General features: G+C 41.4%; 1 protein-coding gene across 1 annotated transcript; it reads right to left on the bottom strand.

Annotated features, from left to right (window-relative positions):
- Positions 1 to 1,035: 1,035 nt before the first annotated feature.
- On the bottom strand, positions 1,036 to 15,382 carry LOC142901414 (tumor necrosis factor receptor superfamily member 14-like). The gene is made up of 8 exons (XM_076045918.1): positions 15,090 to 15,382; positions 14,001 to 14,116; positions 13,251 to 13,341; positions 4,176 to 4,301; positions 3,056 to 3,211; positions 2,527 to 2,614; positions 1,734 to 1,960; positions 1,036 to 1,407 (listed from the first exon to the last, which is right to left on the bottom strand). Coding segments are annotated over exons 1-8 (900 nt in total). The 5' UTR covers positions 15,091 to 15,382; the 3' UTR covers positions 1,036 to 1,312.
- Positions 15,383 to 18,043: the final 2,661 nt, after the last annotated feature.

Raw genomic sequence — 18,043 nt, 5'->3', positions numbered from 1 at the left:
ATCTTTGAAGTTCATGTCATTCAGTAAGTTCACAACTTCTTAGTCGAACTCGTCTCCAGCCAGACTGACTGAATTCATTGACATCTGCTTTGGATTTGATTCTTAAAATGTCCTCCTATGAGTTCTGATAACACAAGGTCCAGTCAATACGGTGCCTTTCAGGATATTCAGTCAGTGAGGCAGGAGCCCCCTGGTGGTTGGTAAGAATATTACATCGCTTCATGTCTCGCGGTGACCACCGCAAAAAAGCCAGTAGTGAAAGCCTCGTGGTCATGACCCAACCTCACCTGCTGTGTCCAGGACTCAGGACTCAAACTGATGACTGATCTTGCAAATTACAATTGAGGAGTAATTTCCTCCTCAAAACTACAAAAAAATAAATAAATAAAATGTAAACACACAATTCTTCTGGCAGATATTTCTATTTTTTCTGTGGGAGGAAACAGCTCCTTCAGCTAGAAAGACCACCAGCACCATCAGCAACACAATAGCAGGGAATCCTCTGCAGCTCACAGTCTCTGCTCTGTTTTCAATTGAACACTCATCACTTCAGTTGTTGAAGCATTGAGCTGTGACCAGGTCAACAGAGGTGAAGGAAGCTCAAACAGACACATTTTCAACTGCAATAGTCGTATTTCCAGTAACCATAACAAAGCTCTTCTGAAACATGAAGCTTTGTTAAAAAACAAACAACAAAAGTGAAGTTGAAGACACGCACACCTCAGCAAGGATGGCAGGTGCTGAGTCAAAGGTGAATGAAATGCAGGAAAGGCTCGCAGCACTGCAGGACTCCATGCAAAAAGAAAAATGTATTTGTGACGTACGCTTATAGCTCTTCTTCACACAGTTACACCTTGCACGCAGCCATCTTCAATAGTACGAGTCACGTGGTATTATTAACGTCACGTGACACATCAGCTGCACTAAATACGTGACAGAGATCAAATACAATAAGGCAAACATTTTGAAGAATTAAATGCATATTCTCAAAAACAGATATATAAACAAATGAAAAAGTCTGTAGTCCAGTCTGAGTCAGGGAGTCGTGAAAAATTTAAGAGCTCTGCACACTGTAGGTTTACAATATAGCAATGGACACAGGCAACCCACTGTGTATCAGCAGAAAATACACATGTAACAGTCAATTAAGAGCTTAATTAAGAACTCTTAATTAAGCAATACCTAATTAAGAGGTATTTTTGCATGGAGTCCTGCAGTGCTGCGAGCCTTTTTTCCACTTTGTTAAAAAAAAAAAAAAAAAATGGAATCCACTCCTTTTCTTTCTTTTTTTTTGTTGCTGTCTTCATTCTTATCAATGGTCAGAACTCTGCAATTCAGTTGGGGGAGTTCTGTTTTGTCTTTTCAGGACCAAGTGTGTTGACTCCGGATTTTGAAAAGAGACACCTTCTGCATTACAGAAAGAAAGAGAGAGAGAGAGCTAGAGAGAGAGAGAGAGAGAGAGAGAGAGAGAGAGGGAGAGAGAGAGAGAGAGGGAGAGTGAGAGAGAGAGAGAGAGAAAAGAAAATAGACCTGTATTTTTTCTTTACAGAAACTAAAAGCTAAAACAACGGCAGCTTGTATCCGTCTCAATCAAGTCATTTAAGTTTCCTGACAGTCCTCCAGCCTATAGATGGCAGTATAACACCAATTTCTCTGGGACAAGATACAATATAATAAATAATATTTACTACACTGTTTAGCATTGTGTATTCTGCCAACTGTACTTTTCATACCTGCTTGGTCATTTTCATTTTCCATCTCTTTTTTCTTGTTTTCTCCTCTAGTTTTTCTTTTTTGGCGTGAGCAGTAGTAAACAAGTCCTCCAGCTATTGAGGCCACTACTATCAGCGACACAGGAACACCAACAATGACTCCCGTGTGATCAGAACCTGGTGGACCACATTCAGCATCAGCTGATGAACTTCCTGCTTTAATCAGCACCGGATTCAAAGCTTGACATCTGGAAAGACAGAAGAGCAGGTTAGAGCAGCGTTCAGAGGAAAGGCTGCCCTGCTGTCTGAAGTGTTACGTGTCAAGCAGATAGCGTGCGTTTTTGTGTTTTTACTCTACCCTCCCCTTTGTGTTTTTCCTTTTCTTTCAGGCGCTCGCCTGCAGCAGCAGGCCACGCCTCCTGTTGGCCTCCTGTCTTTCCAGATGGCCTATCAAGACGGAGGCTACCTTATATAGGCTACCTATACATTTTGCACGCACGCAGTTGATTTGTTGTTACCCCACTAGGTTTATTGGTTGTGCCACACTTGTACGTTTTCAGAGACCTTTTTTTAGATAAGGCAGTGAGGCATTTTGTTTGTTTTTCTTTAGAGTTCAGCCAGGCAGGCCTACTTTTGTTATATTGATTTCATTTATTTTGGCACAGGCACCCTGCCCCGTCCTCCCCCACCTTGTGTTCATTTATCAAAAGAAATCCTTTGTTCACTTTCATTAAGACTTGTTTGATTTTCTGATTGTCTCGTGTTTGTCCACCAACTGGGTTCACCAGGTGGATGTAACAGAAGCTTCACTCACTGTGTGTGTGGCTGACAGGAGGAAGAGGTTCCATTTGAAAAGGTTCCACCAGGGCAGGCAGAACACTCAGTGTCTTGATGCCATGAACCTGTGACAACAACATCCAACAAAGAGTCTCATTTTTTAAAAGGAGTTCTGCATAAACATAATTTTAGTGGATTAAGTAATAATTTCAAGAAAACAATTCTAAAATCATTGAAAACAGATGCATAGACTAATAATTATTGACAAGTTTTGTTTACAGAGATTTTAAAAATCTGTTTACATTTGGGAATTTGGGAAGTTTAAAACATAATGCATATTCTAAATGTCATTGTCCAGTGTGCACAATCCACCACATGCAGTGTCTTATTCATATATAATTCATGTAATTGTGATCGACAGTTTCCAGTCAGGTTAAAATATTGTTTTTGTTTTGTGTGTGTCAATCAGGTGACATTCACAACAAGAGCAGACAGGACCGACAACTTTTGTTCCCACACAGTGAAAACTTTGGTCCACAGTCAAGAGTCAAAGTCCTGAAACCAACCTTTCTTACTGATGTATTGTCCTGGTTGGCAGCTTGAGTGTTGCTTTGCTGCTGCACAGCCTCCTTGACTGGCGTCCACACAGTAGAATCCCTCCACTGGCTCACAAACTGCATTTGAAGTTGTTGTGCACGCAGTCTTTACAGTTAATCCTGAATCTGTCAACACAGAAACAAGAACTTCAATATAACAAAGCATTTTTTTCACCTTTGACTCCTCCTCCCTAATTGTCAGTGTGGCCATCTATTGCAAAGCCAGCAAGGAACAGCAGATTTACACACATAGATCATGTCTCTCTATGTGTTCTCTCTTCACCACTCTTTATTATTAGACTGGTAGCCCTGCTTAACCTGATGACTGGAAAGAAATCACTCATGCACAAAGAAATCCTGCAATAAGTAGTGTATATATTGAACACTTTCAAAGTTTCTGAAACAAAAAAGGAGGAAAGGTTTCCTCTTGTGTCATGCTAGCTTCTGAATATTTGTGACAGCCAAACTTTGTGCAGTCTTTATCACAAATGCCAAATCATATTGATGTGACATTGTGGTTTTTGCAGTCAGTCAGCTGATGGATGCAGGTTTGGCCTTGAAGACCAGAACACACTGCTGGATTCTGGAGGCAGGGAGGTGGGGGTGGCTACGCTGTCACGCACCTGAGATTCAGGTAGGGGGCGTTATAAGGATTCTTATATATTTTGCAGGTGTGAGTGCGCTGCTGTCCATCTCGAGTGCACAGGTGTTGTGGAGGCGCATTACTGTCTTGATAATGCAGTGAAATAACAGTGAAACATTGTACCACTGGTCAATGGCACAGTCAACTGGACCTGTTCTTCGGAACTGAACAAGCCTTTTGGTCCAGAACAAGTCCAGTTGCCTCAACTTTAGCCTTCTACATTGTTTTGATAGAGTCCACATGTCAGCTGAGGATCTGCTCTGCTTTCCATTTAAAACTACAAGTTAAAGTGACTCATAGGAACTGATATCTTCACTTTCTTTTTTTATCCCTGACAGGAAGTATTTCTCACTTAATGAGATTTGCTTTGTTTGCAATACAGTCACACAAAAGCACTTCAGTAAATACATCAACAAGAGTTATTAACTGGGGGGAAGGTGGCTCTACCTGTGTCACAGCTTTGACATGGAAAACATTGTTGGAGTCCATTTGGTTGATCCATGAAGGTTCCTCCCTCACACCATGTGCAGGAAGTGCTTCGGTGCTGAGTACAGTCAGTTTTGACATGTTTACCTGGTGGAAAAAAACAATACATGAAGCAATGATTATAATAATCCTCAGGTCTGTTCATTTATATCTTGTGGGATGGACAGATAGATCTATGAAATGACTTTATGAAATGTGTATGTGACACCCTAAAAAATGACTGATTGCTAATGATTAGTCTATAAAATAGAGTGTAGACTAAACAACTGTGTGAGTTGGACCTTACCAACAGGACACTTTGGACAACAGTCAGTTCTATTCCAATACTCTGAAGGATGACACTGCTGGGAAAAACATCCACTGATATTCAGCAGCAGAACCTGTGAAAAGTGAAAGAGTAAAAGCTTTTTATTTTTTTCTCACTGCTAATTATTAGTTGCAGTACTTCATCAAATATATTTGTATTGAGTTGATCGTGTGTGGTATTTAAAAATCTGTCAAACACTTTCATCATACTGCCTCATATCTACATGGTCATCAGTGTTCCACATATATGCACAATAATTTTGGTTAAAAAAACAACAACAAATTATTCAACTGAACTGAAAAGTGCAGTGAGTTTTCATTGAGCATTACAGCCTCTTAGTCCTCAGTTACCACTGGCCTGTTCTGACAATTTCTCAAATGGTTTGATGGCTGAGAAATGCAATAATAATTTACAAAAAATAAACATTTTCATGAGGCTCCAGTAGAACCCCGAGACCCTGAGCTCGGGAAGAAGCAGGTATGGAAAATGAATGAATGAATGAATGAATGAATGATAAACATTTTCATATATATAATATAAAAATATAAATGTGACACAAGCTGTGTTTTCCATTTATTTATTTCTAAATATTGTCCTGAAGTGTATGAGACTGAAAAATAAAGGCAAACGTTGATGAGGAGCAAGACACTGTATGAAATACAGCACAGTAGAAATGTATACATAAACAATATAGATAATAAAAGATTAATTTACAAATTATTTTACCATTAGAAAAGACACTGTGGCAGACTCTATCATATATCTTGAAGGAGTCATCACACTGAGTTCTGAGCAAAATGTCAACATCACCAGGACACCAACTGGAAAAACTGCATCCATCACTGGAAAAACAAGGAAAAGAAAATTCAAGTTAACACATTTAATTTGATAAAGACAAATGTTTGATTAGACTTTCCATCAACTGGAGTTTGATTTTCTATCTGTTCTATCTTTGTGTTGGAAGTGTCAAACCTTAATATTCCTGCATTGTGTTAAAATGTGCTTTTATTTTGAGAAATCATTTTTCAATTTAATTTAATATATTTTAGAATCATAACTGAGGATACATTTTCTCTCACTGCTTCTCCTGCACTCAGCTTCACACCTACAGCCAATTGAAAGTTGCCAGTTGACACTGTTTCACTGTCGTAACGCTGCACTCAGACCTGAGAGCATCCTTGACTATTATCATGACTGTTATAAGGATTATTAACCACTCGTCCCTGCAATACACCTGAGGACATTTTTAAATTGCTAGCAAAACATTTATTGAAACCAGGTTGAGGACAAAATATAATTCTGCAGTCTGATTATTATGATGACACAGCTGACAATAAACTATAAAATAAGCAGTAAACTGGAAGGTAGAAAGGAGCCTGTGTGTTCATGTGTTTGTGGCTGATGGATGAGAACAGCTATGTGAAAATAATAATAAACTGAGCATAAACTTTACTATGAAGTGATTGATTTAAAATAAGTACTAATGTGTAGTGTAGAAGGGTTGAGTTGGAGCAACTGGACTCAGTTCTGGAGATCTTGAAGACGTTTGGTCTCTCATCTGAAAGGCTTCCAACTGAAGAAGCCTTGAAACATCTTCAAGATCACAAGAACGAGTCCAGTTGCTCCAACTTAACCGTTCATCTTTAAGACCTGGGAGGTTAATGCAACCGACTGGGTGGCCTGGGGGACAGCTTGATCGAGAGGGCGCCGCACACTGCAACCACCTAAGGCTGGGCCCCCCTGGTGCGAGTGGGGGACCGTGCTACGGGGCTGGAGCCCCGGGGGTGGCCTGTAGTCTAGTTTACCTTAAGATGAAGAATGAAAGGGCTGCATATTTCAAGCCAAAACCTTCCGCTTCCATTTGATGTAGGAATGTGTGTTGAAGTGTGTTTGGATGATGAGCAATTCACAGCACATTAAAAGGTGTGACAGCCAGCCCCGTTCTCTCCTACTGTGCAAAGTGGCTTGAGGTGACAGTGACCTCTCAGTGCTGCTACATGATCTCAGTGAAGTTGGCCCTCCACCCTCAAAAAAATCTTTTCAAAAATACTTTTAATCGTTTGTGCTGGATTGTACAGCAAAAAGTTTTGTTTGTGCTGCTTCACTTTTTGAGATAATAATATATCCATAACGAGTGACGTCACGCAGCCCCCCAGTATCGTTCAACTGATCTCAAAATGGTCTCGTTTGTTTGTGCCGCAAAGATTTTTGTTTGTGCTGCCTTACTATTTGAGATATTAATATATCCATGACCTGTGACGTCACGCGGAACGACAGGCAATTCTGGACACTTCTTTATTACTGAACATATTCACGTATGAAAAAGTAAAGCACAAATCAAGCACAAACAAACAAGACCATTTTGAGTTCAATGGGATGATATGGGAGGGGAGGGGTTCCGCTTGACGTCACGAGGTAAAGAAGCGGCTCGCGCCCGCGCCCATCCACTTAGCAATAACGTTTAATATCTCAAAAAGTAAAGCAGCACAAACGAAACTTTTTGCTGCACAAACCAGCACAAACGATTGAAAGTATTTTGAAAATGTTTTATTGAGGGTGGGGGCGCCAACATCACGGTTGCCCCAAACTTGACGCAAACTTCTCACCTAACAAGGGCGAGGCGCGCCCTCGTGGTGAACATGCCCTAAATTTAAATGTTTTGTAAGCAACACAAGATCAGACTTACGACTTCTGACGTACAATTAACATCTGGACCTCGTTGGAAAAAACAAACAAACCAAAGCCTTGTGGTGTTTTCGGCGATCCACCACACGATCACGTCGACATTGTTCGGGTAATGTAATGTAATGTAATGCTCCGTAATCGCCTACTCACCCTCAGCCGTGAGTCTCTATCTCCAGCAGCCAACATCCACCATAGATTCATTCCACACGGACATACTGAAGCTTTTTGCTGTGACTTTCTGACTGAGAAGAAGCTGGAAAGAAGCAGGAATGAGGAAGCAAACCTCGACTTCTGTCCCAAGTGGAGTCGCGCGCGTTGTTTGTCCCGCCTCCCGGGTAAAGGGAACGTGCTTTTTTTTTTTTTTCCGTTTGGTTCGCCATGCAGTGTGTGTCTGTGTCTGCTTGCCTTGGTGTTTGTGTGCTGTATGGGAAGGACTTTAGGACCACGCAGTTGACAGGGAAGGCACGACGGTGCCAGCGTGTGAGTGCGTACGTGCGTCCCTGTGCCGCGTGTGTTGCAAGGCTGTAGGCTGCGGCACGCATGTCAGTCTGTTTACTTTGTTTCCTCGTGTGGAAAAATGAGCGCTGCTGCTGAAAGTCATGAAAATGAAAGAGAAGATGGTGAGGATGTGGTCCTGGGCCCCGGCCCTGCTAAAAAAAAAAAAAAAAGAAAGAAAAGAGTTGTGTGTGACAACAAAAGGTGGGAAGAAAAACGCAGTTGGGTTAAGCCTGGGAGTGGCCATCAGTCCCGGGTCTTCTGCTGGTACAAAGCTCCTTGCTAACAGATTTGATTCAACAATAACACAACCAAATAGCAGAGAGAGACACGAGTTCCTACTTTGTGCTGTGAAGTCGTGCTGCCAGGAGATTAATCAGATCACACCGTGATTAATCCATGTTGTGCCCCAGTCTCCAGATTGGAGTGAGAGTTCATGCAACTTTTAAGCATCTCCTCGAGGAGCACCAACTGGAGCATCTGCTGTTGCTTTGGAAGGTCCACATCACCTCCACACTGAGCTTTGCTTGTTTCTTTCATGCTCCCTTCACTCCATGGGTTGTTTGTTTGGTTTGACTGCCTGATTTTCGTCGTCTCCTGATTTGCCAGTCATTTACTTTCATCCTGAGTTTTTATCATATTTAAATAAAAAAAAAACATTTTCCAGGTCATCAGTTTAGTTTGAAATGTTTTGGTTGTTTTCTATGTTTGTTTGTTTATTATTATTATGTTGTTATCCATCAATGTGTCTCTTGCTCTCTCCAGGTGCTGTGGGACACACAGGTGACCCCCCACCCTTTCTTTCCTTTGCCCCGTGTGTGTGTGTGTGTGTGTGTGTGTGTGTGTGTGTGTGTGTGTGTGTGTGTGTGTGTGTGTGTGTGTGTGTGTGTGTGTGTTTCACGTGGTGGTCCTTCACCTCACCTGCAGTAACTCAGTAAGGCCCTGTCCCGGAGGAGCTCTGTTTTAGTCTGTGAGGCCGGTGGTCACTTATTTTTCCCCTTTGGTTTGGTTGTTTATTGTCCCAAAATAAATATATTTTCTTTAAACTGGAATCATGTCTCTGTCCCACCAGTATAACAAACCTGTTGCCTTAATCATCCAAAAAGGAGGTCATTAGTTTGCTCATTTTCTTTTGCCCCTTTTTTTGTTTTCTTTCTAGTTTTTTCTTTGGTTTATTGTTTCTTGGGTAAATTGCACACACGTCTTGTGGTAAGTGCCGGACTCGTGTGGACACTGTAAGTACTGCAGCAACAGGTCCCATGGGGCCCAAACAGTATTTTTCCATAGACTGCAATGCAAAAAGACAAAGCTGTAAAATGGCAGACAGGACGACTGTGTTCATGATAAATGTTCCTATTGCAGACTTTCAGTCATGGTCTGTTTTTGGACTTTCAAAAAAAAACAAAAAAACTATGCATGCCAAAAAAATTTAATTTAAATATGAAGATACAGAAGGACGCAAAGGAAAGTAGCGGTGCATCCTTCAAATTGGCTAAAAGTAGGGCGCATTTCAAGGGTGCATTTGGAGCGTCCTTTGAATTTTAGTGAATTGGGACAAGCGTTTGCGCAGTGCTATGATGCAACTGGCCTTTAAATGCAGGCTTCGAAGGAAGCAGACCCTGAATTGTTCACCGTGTCTCACTCTCACTTCCGCACTGGGAACCACCCCGACCCAACCTCAGCCTATTATACTGCGTTGCCTTCATGGGGCAACATTCACCACCACAACCGACAAATAAAACACAGAATATAAGAAAACACAACCCAGTCCAAAAAAAGAAAAAACACGCTTTGGAGGAACGGGTTGAACGGGAACCTCAGGGCCACAAACCGGTTGCACATTGAGGACCGCTGATCTACAACATCCATACATTTATTTTCTATACTCACTTCTTGCTCAGGGTGTCGGGGGTCTGCTGGAGCCTCCTCTAGCTGTCATAGGCTGAAGGCAGGGTGACACCCTGGACAAGTGGCCACTTTATTTGGGACACATACAATCAACCATTCACACACACATAGACAACTTGGGACAGTTTAGAGCAGGGGTGTCAAACTCATTTTAGTTCACGGTCTCACAAGCTCAGTGAGAGTTTATTACAGCTGGGAGCACACAGACAGAATTGCTGAAAATGCTCACCGGACACTGGTGAGCAAGACATTTAAGTACACAGCAGCGCAATGGGGGAGTGGCTGCACCTTCAGAGATAACGGGGACTTGCAAGTTTGAGCAGCAGATAAGAATAACTGGAAAACGGGAACTAACAGTTTAGGGTACAGACTGCTCTTTCGGGGTGTGAAACAACAACACCTCACAAGGAGTTGTTGTTGACAATTGTAGATCAGATAACGTGTCTGCCGTCTGGGTTGCTGCAGACAGTTTCTGTCGACACTGTACAGACATGGTTATTTTAGCAGTCTTCACAACAATATATGCAAGCATTAATTTTACCACTACAGTCATCGCCTAATTTGCATAATTGACAATCTGCACTTTATCGCAATGGATGCTGTAACGTCGTAGGAGAGACACAAAGAGAATAAAAAAAAACTAAATATGTTTTAGGCAATTGTTTTATTATTGTATAAATATATTTTTAACTGTATTAAATATATTTGCGACACAATATTATTTTCATAAACATGGTATTGTTTAATATGATTGACATTTTCTGGAATGAGGTCTAAAAGAGGTTCAGTTGTGTTTCAATGTGCAGTGTCGTTGGCTTGTTAATTAGTGAAGAGGTTTGGCTGGTCAGAGCCTCACAGCTGCCTTGATGAGTATCACGTATCTTTAGCTTTTAGTTTTAACCACGTAATTTAAGAGGATTGTTAATGGACTATGCATTCTTAGAATTAAGGGTAAGTGACTGAGGCTGTGTGAGTCAAATGCAGTGATTTATTTTAGTGTTACAATCAGGGGAGAAAATCCCTATTCATTGTTGGGGGGGGACAATAAACAGTAAAATTCCTGGGGGGGACATAAAAAATAAATTCTATATTTTTTTGCTGTATTGTGATATTTCCAAGTGGTATTGGTTGGTGGGTTTCAATTGCACCAGTTAAGCCCAAACAGAATTTCTTTGCTGACCATTAACACTGGTCTGATCACGATTACAGCAGCTTAACAAGAAGTGAAAGCTCAATACAAGTTCTAAAACTAGAAGAAACACTTCAGTGAATACGACACGAAACTATACGAGATCAAACTACTCTTCAAGCATCTGTTTTATTCAAGCAACCAGCAACAATATAAAGTGCAACTGATTATAAAACTGATCACAAAACACAACTTAAAAAATAAAACAAACTTTGATACATGACATTATACAAAAGATACAGTGCAAATGAACATGCTACAAATGTCAAATATACACACCTGTATACATTGAAATTCTAAAGTGCAACTAGAAGGAAAGATAAAATACAATCTTTTCTTCATTGGAACTGAAGAGCCATCCATGTTCACAAATATATCCTTTGAGGTGGATCAATAACCATAATAACTATGGTAGACATGTGGGTATAATGTGCCAGACCACTAAATAAAAGAACCAAATGTTTTTTTCAATTTTCCTTGAATACATGAAAAACGTTTTGGCTTGAATGAACATTCATTCATTTTGGACAATAAGGGCATGTTTACACTGGCACGCCTCACCACGGCGAACAGCACCTGAGGCTCCTCCCGTCCCACGGTCTCCGCTCCCCCAGTTAGCGGGAGGCTAACTGCCGCAGAGCGTGGGGCCGCTAGCTGCTGGGTTAGCTGCTAGGTTTTTCCGTCCTTCCTCAGGACAAACTTGAGCCGGCTGCAGATAATCCATTTTTAGGGCGAGAGTCCGGGTTGAACACTCCCTGCAGTCCGTTCTTCCTCCGCAGTCCGTTCTTCCTTGTTTGTCCTTTTCTTTTTTCTTCTTTTATCCTTTTCTGCAACGCCAGTAGTAAACAAGTCCTCCAGCTATTGAGGCCACCACCACTATCAGTGACACAGCAACGCCAACAATGACTCCCGTGTGATCAGAACCTGGTGGTCCACATTCAGTATCAGCTGATGAACTTCCTGCTTTAATCAGCAGCAGATTCAAAGCTTGACATCTGGAAAGACAGAAGAGCAGGTTAGAGCAGCGTTCAGAGGAAAGGCTGTCCTGCTGTCTGAAGCTTCACTCACTGTGTGTGTGGCTGACAGGAGGAAGAGGTTCCATTTGAAAAGGTTCCACCAGGGCAGGCAGAACACTCAGTGTCTTGATGCCATGAACCTGTGACAACAACATCCAACAAAGAGTCTCATTTTTTAAAAGGAGTTCTGCATAAACATAATTTTAGTGGATTAAGTAATAATTTCAAGAAAACAATTCTAAAATCATTGAAAACAGATGCATAGACTAATAATTATTGACAAGTTTTGTTTACAGAGATTTTAAAAATCTGTTTGTTTGATTTTAAAAATATTGTTTTTGTTTTGTGTGTGTCAATCAGGTGACATTCACAACAAGAGCAGACAGAACCGACAACTTTTGTTCCCACACAGTGAAAACTTTGGTCCACAGTCAAGAGTCAAAGTCCTGAAACCAACCTTTCTTACTGATGTATTGTCCTGGTTGGCAGCTTGAGTGTTGCTTTGCTGCTGCACAGCTTCCTTGACTGGCGTCCACACAGTAGAATCCCTCCACTGGCTCACAAACACAATCTGAAGTTGTTGTGCACGCAGTCTTTACAGTTAATCCTGAATCTGTCAACACAGAAACAAGAACTTCAATATAACAAAGCACTTTTTCACCTTTGGCTCCTCCTCCCTAATTGTCAGTGTGACCATCTATTGCAAAGCCAGCAAGGAAAAGCAGATTTACACACATAGATCATGATGACACACTGGCCGAGCACAATGACCCACAAAGACTCTGGCATTAGGGACCTTTAGGATTTGGTCAAACTGGTGCTGCATGTGGGGCTGCTGTTGGTGCTTCAATGTGCAGTGGTGGCAGCTTTGTCCACTTTCACTCTTTGCTTACACATTTGTTCATGTTTGTGTTTGTTTAAGGATGTTGTGACTGGTGGTTGTTTCTGTTATTGTTGTTCCTACTCTGGTGTCACTCACCACTGCTGCCCCTCTTTAATGTTTCATTGTCTTTCTGTATGTTCTCTCTTCATTATCCTTTTATTGGACTCGGGGCTCTACTGAACCTGATGATTGATGATGATTGATGATGATTGATGATTACCTGCATCACAGTTTTGACATGCAAAACAGTGTTGGAGTTCGTTTTGCTGATGCATGAAGGTTCCTTCTCGACACCCCGTGCAGGATGTTGGACGGATTTCATTGCAGTCTTTCCTCACATATTCACCTGGTGAAAAAATAAGTAATTGAATAATCATAATAACACTCAGGTCTCTTTATGTTTGGGGAGGTGGACACATAGATGTATAATATTACTTTATTATCTGTTTCTGTGACACACCTCCATCATTAAAAACACTAAAAATGACTGATTGATAATAATGAGACTCTAAAGTAAAGTGTAGACTGAAAAACTGTTTGAGTTGGATCTTACCAGGAGGACACTTTGTACAACAGTTAGTCCCAAGCATGTACTCTGGATGATAACATTGGGAGGAACATCCACTGATACTCAGCAGCAGAATCTGTGAAAAGTAAAAGACACTCACTGTCACGGCCAAGTTGTAGTTGCAGTACTTTAACATGTATTTATATTGAGCTGGTTGTGTGTGGCATTTAACACTGTGTGAAACAGTTGTGTCAGACTGCTTCACTTCTGCATTGCCATCAGTGTTTCACATATATGCTCAATATTTCACTCAGGGTGGTGGGGAGGCTGGAAGGAGGCCACCACAAGTTTACAGCCTTGTTTGTTGCATACAGGTTAATTCACTATTTCTGACATTTAAAGTAAGCTTGACACTCTCAAGTTGAGAAATAAAGTGGAAACTAAAGGACTTGACTGCTCTGTGTCAAAATCTCAGTGTGTTTGAAATGCTCTTTGTTTCTCAGCACCAACCTGTTGCTAGATCACCAACTGAACTGAAAAGTGCAGTGAGTTTTCTTTTAGCAGTACAGCTTCTTAGTCCTCAGTTACCACTGGCCTGTTTACACACTTTCAAACTTTTTTGAAACAAGCTGTGTTTTCCATTTATTTATTTCTAAATATTGTCCTGAAGTGTATGAGACTGAGAAATAAAGGCAAAAGTTGATGAGGAGCAAGACACTGTATGAAATACAGCACAGTAGAAATGTATACATAAACAATATAGATAATAAAAGATTAATTTACAAATTATTTTACCATTAGAAAAGACACTGTGGCAGACTCTATCATATATCTTGAAGGAGTCATCACACTGAGTTCTGAGCAAAATGTCAACATCACCAGGACACCAACTGGAAAAACTGCATCCATCACTGGAAAAACAAGGAAAAGAAAATTCAAGTTAACACATTTAATTTGATAAAGACAAATGTTTGATTAGACTTTCCATCAACTGGAGTTTGATTTTCTATCTGTTCTATCTTTGTGTTGGAAGTGTCAAACCTTAATATTCCTGCATTGTGTTAAAATGTGATTTTATTTTGAGAAATCATTTTTAAAATTAATTTGATATATTTTAGAATCATAACTGAGGATACATTTTCTCTCACTGCTTCTCCTGCACTCAGCTTCACACCTACAGCCAATTGAAAGTTGCCAGTTGACACTGTTTTACTGTAGTAAAACATACAGACTGTCTGTACTACTGTTTTACTGTAGTAAAACAGTAGTAGTAGTACAGTCAGTTCTTGAGATCTTGAAGACGTTTGGTCTCTCATCTGAAAGGCTTCCAACTGACGAAGCCTTGAAACATCTTCAAGATCACAAGAACGAGTCCAGTTGCTCCAACTTAACCCTTCTACTCTACAGATGACCTGGATGACTGAGAACCTTCACCAGCATATACCTGCCGTGTTACACTGGTTTCAAATGTATTTTATATTCTTGTATTACAGTGAAAAAAAAAAACCTGTAATACACTTTAATACAACAATCAAAGGACAAAGTGTTGGACACATTAGACATTCTTTCCACCTTTGGACTGCCAACACTACCAGTGTGATAACATAAAGGTGAATTATTAACTTAAGGGAGGGGTGGGGGAAAGGTCACTGTGAACTCAAACACAATCTTCACATTGTCGTGGCTTGAAAATAAATGTTTTCTTAGTTCAAACCACACATTTACTGATTATGATGAAATAAAGCAGTGGACTGTTATTGAACCAAGAAATTCATGTTATCAACCATTAGCAGGGATGGCTAATCACTGGTACAAAGTTCCTTGCTAACAGATTTGATTCAACAATAACTCAACCAAATAGCAGAGAGGGATCAGAGTTCCTACTTTGCGCTGTGAAGTCGTTCTGCCAGGAGATTAATCCGATCAAACTTTGATTAATCCATGTTGTGCTCCAGTCTCCAGGTTGGAGTGAGAGTTCATGCGTCTCTTGTTTCCTTCCCGACCAGCTAGCAAACTAACCTGACTATCGACTTCGACCTTGAACTTTGACCTGAGTTGGCAAAACATTGTGGGAGGTCCATTCGTTATAAACCAGTTCACCTGGCCAATCAGATCTGACAGCTATTTTATCAGAAGTTACCAGGAAGTGGCAGAGAATCTAGAGGTCACTTCTGCCTGACTGTCTGTGTAGAAAATCCCTGACCTCCTCCTTGCACCTTCATACTTCCCCTCCTCTACCTGCATCCATCACGGCCAAGGAGGGCAGACCTGAAGTGATATAGGAAGCCAGCGCTACAATGTCACACCCCTTTTTCCCTGAGAACAAAGGAGCTGGCTGGCCGCATGTCAGGAGTCACAGCGTTGTTGTCTGTACTGAGTCCGTGAAATGTGAGTTTATGTTATATTTCTGTATTTAGAATCTGATTATGTGTGGCCTGTTTATGTTCTGAGAGTTATTCCTTATTTCAAGAATGTTTGTTTAGAATAGAGGCCCTGTGTTGAATTGACTCAATATTTACCCTTTGGGGGGCTGTGTGAGTCAAATGCAGTGATTTATTTTAGTGTTACAATCAGCGGAGAAAATCCCTATTCATTGTTGGGGGGGGACAATAAACAGTAAAATTCCTGGGGGGGACATAAAAAATAAATTCTATATTTTTTTGCTGTATTGTGATATTTCCAAGTGGTATTGGTTGGTGGGTTTCAATTGCACCAGTTAAGCCCAAACAGAATTTCTTTGCTGACCATTAACACTGGTCTGATCACGATTACAGCAGCTTAACAAGAAGTGAAAGCTCAATACAAGTTCTAAAACTAGAAGAAACACTTCAGTGAATACGACACGAAACTATACGAGATCAAACTACTCTTCAAGCATCTGTTTTATTCAAGCAACCAGCAACAATATAAAGTGCAACTGATTATAAAACTGATCACAAAACACAACTTAAAAAATAAAACAAACTTTGATACATGACATTATACAAAATATACAGTGCAAATGAACATGCTACAAATGTCAAATATACACACCTGTATACATTGAAATTCTAAAGTGCAACTAGAAGGAAAGATAAAATACAATCTTTTCTTCATTGGAACTGAAGAGCCATCCATGTTCACAAATATATCCTTTGAGGTGGATCAATAACCATAATAACTATGGTAGACATGTGGGTATAATGTGCCAGACCACTAAATAAAAGAACCAAATGTTTTTTTCAATTTTCCTTGAATACATGAAAAACGTTTTGGCTTGAATGAACATTCATTCATTTTGGACAATAAGGGCATGTTTACACTGGCACGCCTCACCACGGCGAACAGCACCTGAGCAGAAGCATGGCGTTGTGCACGCCCTCTGTAGTCCCACTGCTTCTCCACTTTTACATCTCCAGAGAGAGAGAGAGAGAGAGAGAGAGAGAGAGAGAGAGAGAGAGAGAGAGCCACGTGAATGAAACACCTGCAGAGCTCACCTGTTCCCTCTCTGCTGCCCAACTGCTGCTCTGTTGCCAGCGGCCCGCCATGCACCGGCTGGATGCTGCAGCGCACCAACTATTTCTTTATGCTTAGTTCGCTGACAACACTGACAGTCATGCACTCGCACACACCACCGACAACCAACATTACAGATATAGGCTGTTGTGTTCTGTAGCATTTAACTTTCGTTTTATTCTGTGAAATAAACATTCTTTCGTAGCTGCATTCCCTTGTTGCTTTTGTTTGTCAGAGCGTTGCTTCACGATGGAGGGTGACGATGTGCGGGGCGCTCGCCCGCCGTCTGCTGCTCCTCCCGTCCCACGGTCTCCGCTCCCCCAGTTAGCGGGAGGCTAACTGCCGCAGAGCGTGGGGCCGCTAGCTGCTGGGTTAGCTGCTAGGTTTTTCCGTCCTTCCTCAGGACAAACTTGAGCCGGCTGCAGATAATCCATTTTTAGGGCGAGAGTCCGGGTTGAACACTCCCTGCAGTCCGTTCTTCCTCCGCGCCGCTGGTTTCCTTTTCTCTTTGCCCCCCCCCTCAGCCGAACACACCTGGTTCTTAAGTATCCGTGATTGATGACCCGCCCACGCTGAACACACCTGCTGCGAGTCCCGGTGATGGTTCAGGTGCAAGTACAATAAAAAAAATAAAAAATAAAAAATAAAAAACGTTAAAACGCCTACTAAACATTTTAACAAAAATAACTGAAAACCAACCTTTAACCAATTTCTATTTTATAATATATAACTAGTATTAGGTGTGAGAAAGTGAGCGATCTCCACACACACACAATGCTGCTCACCTGCACCTGCACCCGCTTGGTCCCAGTCGGCTCCACTGCTCCTGGGCGGAAGCGCGCGCCGCTGCAGGGGTGGGGTTTTATGGAGCGCCGGCTAAAGTGGAGTAGCCCATTGCCGTAAGAGGGGGGTGTTGGTTTTGGTTTGAATGTATAATTAAGGAGAGAATGTGGGGTTTATTTGTATTTAAGGGTTTGTAGGTTTAAGGGGGATTATGTTCTGCTTATTGAAGGGTGTGATTCTTGGTTATTGTTTTGTTTTGGAATGTTCGACTGTGTCGATGTCACCACGGGTAGTGGGGTGGCCCAATTGGCAATGAAATGCTGCCCCACTATAAAGGTGGCTCATTTCCCTGTTGGAAGGGGAGAGCTGACTAGTCTGGTGAGGGACTAGAGGACTGTGAAGCTGTCTCCTGGCGCCTATTTATGGTTTTTGGGTTAAAAGAATAAAACTTAATTTCTTCCTGCAATTGACGCTGCCTGCCTCCTCCTTCTACTCCAACACCTCAATCCGGTCGGTCCAGATCCCCTTTTTCGTGGGGAGGCCACTTTGCCCCTCCACAT

This window comes from Nelusetta ayraudi, unplaced genomic scaffold (assembly GCF_046127955.1).
Source record: "Nelusetta ayraudi isolate G7.1 ecotype Tasmania unplaced genomic scaffold, CSIRO-AGI_Nayr_v1 ptg000088l, whole genome shotgun sequence".
NCBI lineage: Eukaryota > Metazoa > Chordata > Actinopteri > Tetraodontiformes > Monacanthidae > Nelusetta > Nelusetta ayraudi.
This window is presented reverse-complemented; position numbering and strand designations above follow the sequence as displayed.

Bases quoted from the DNA above. Each gene is read 5' to 3' on its own strand.
- LOC142901414 (XM_076045918.1), bottom strand. The intron at 2,615-3,055 runs GTTGGTTTCAGG...TTGTTGTCACAG, and splicing joins ACAATACATCAGTAAGAAAG to GTTCATGGCATCAAGACACT. The intron at 1,961-2,526 runs GTGAGTGAAGCT...CTGTCTTTCCAG, and splicing joins TCCTGTCAGCCACACACACA to ATGTCAAGCTTTGAATCCGG.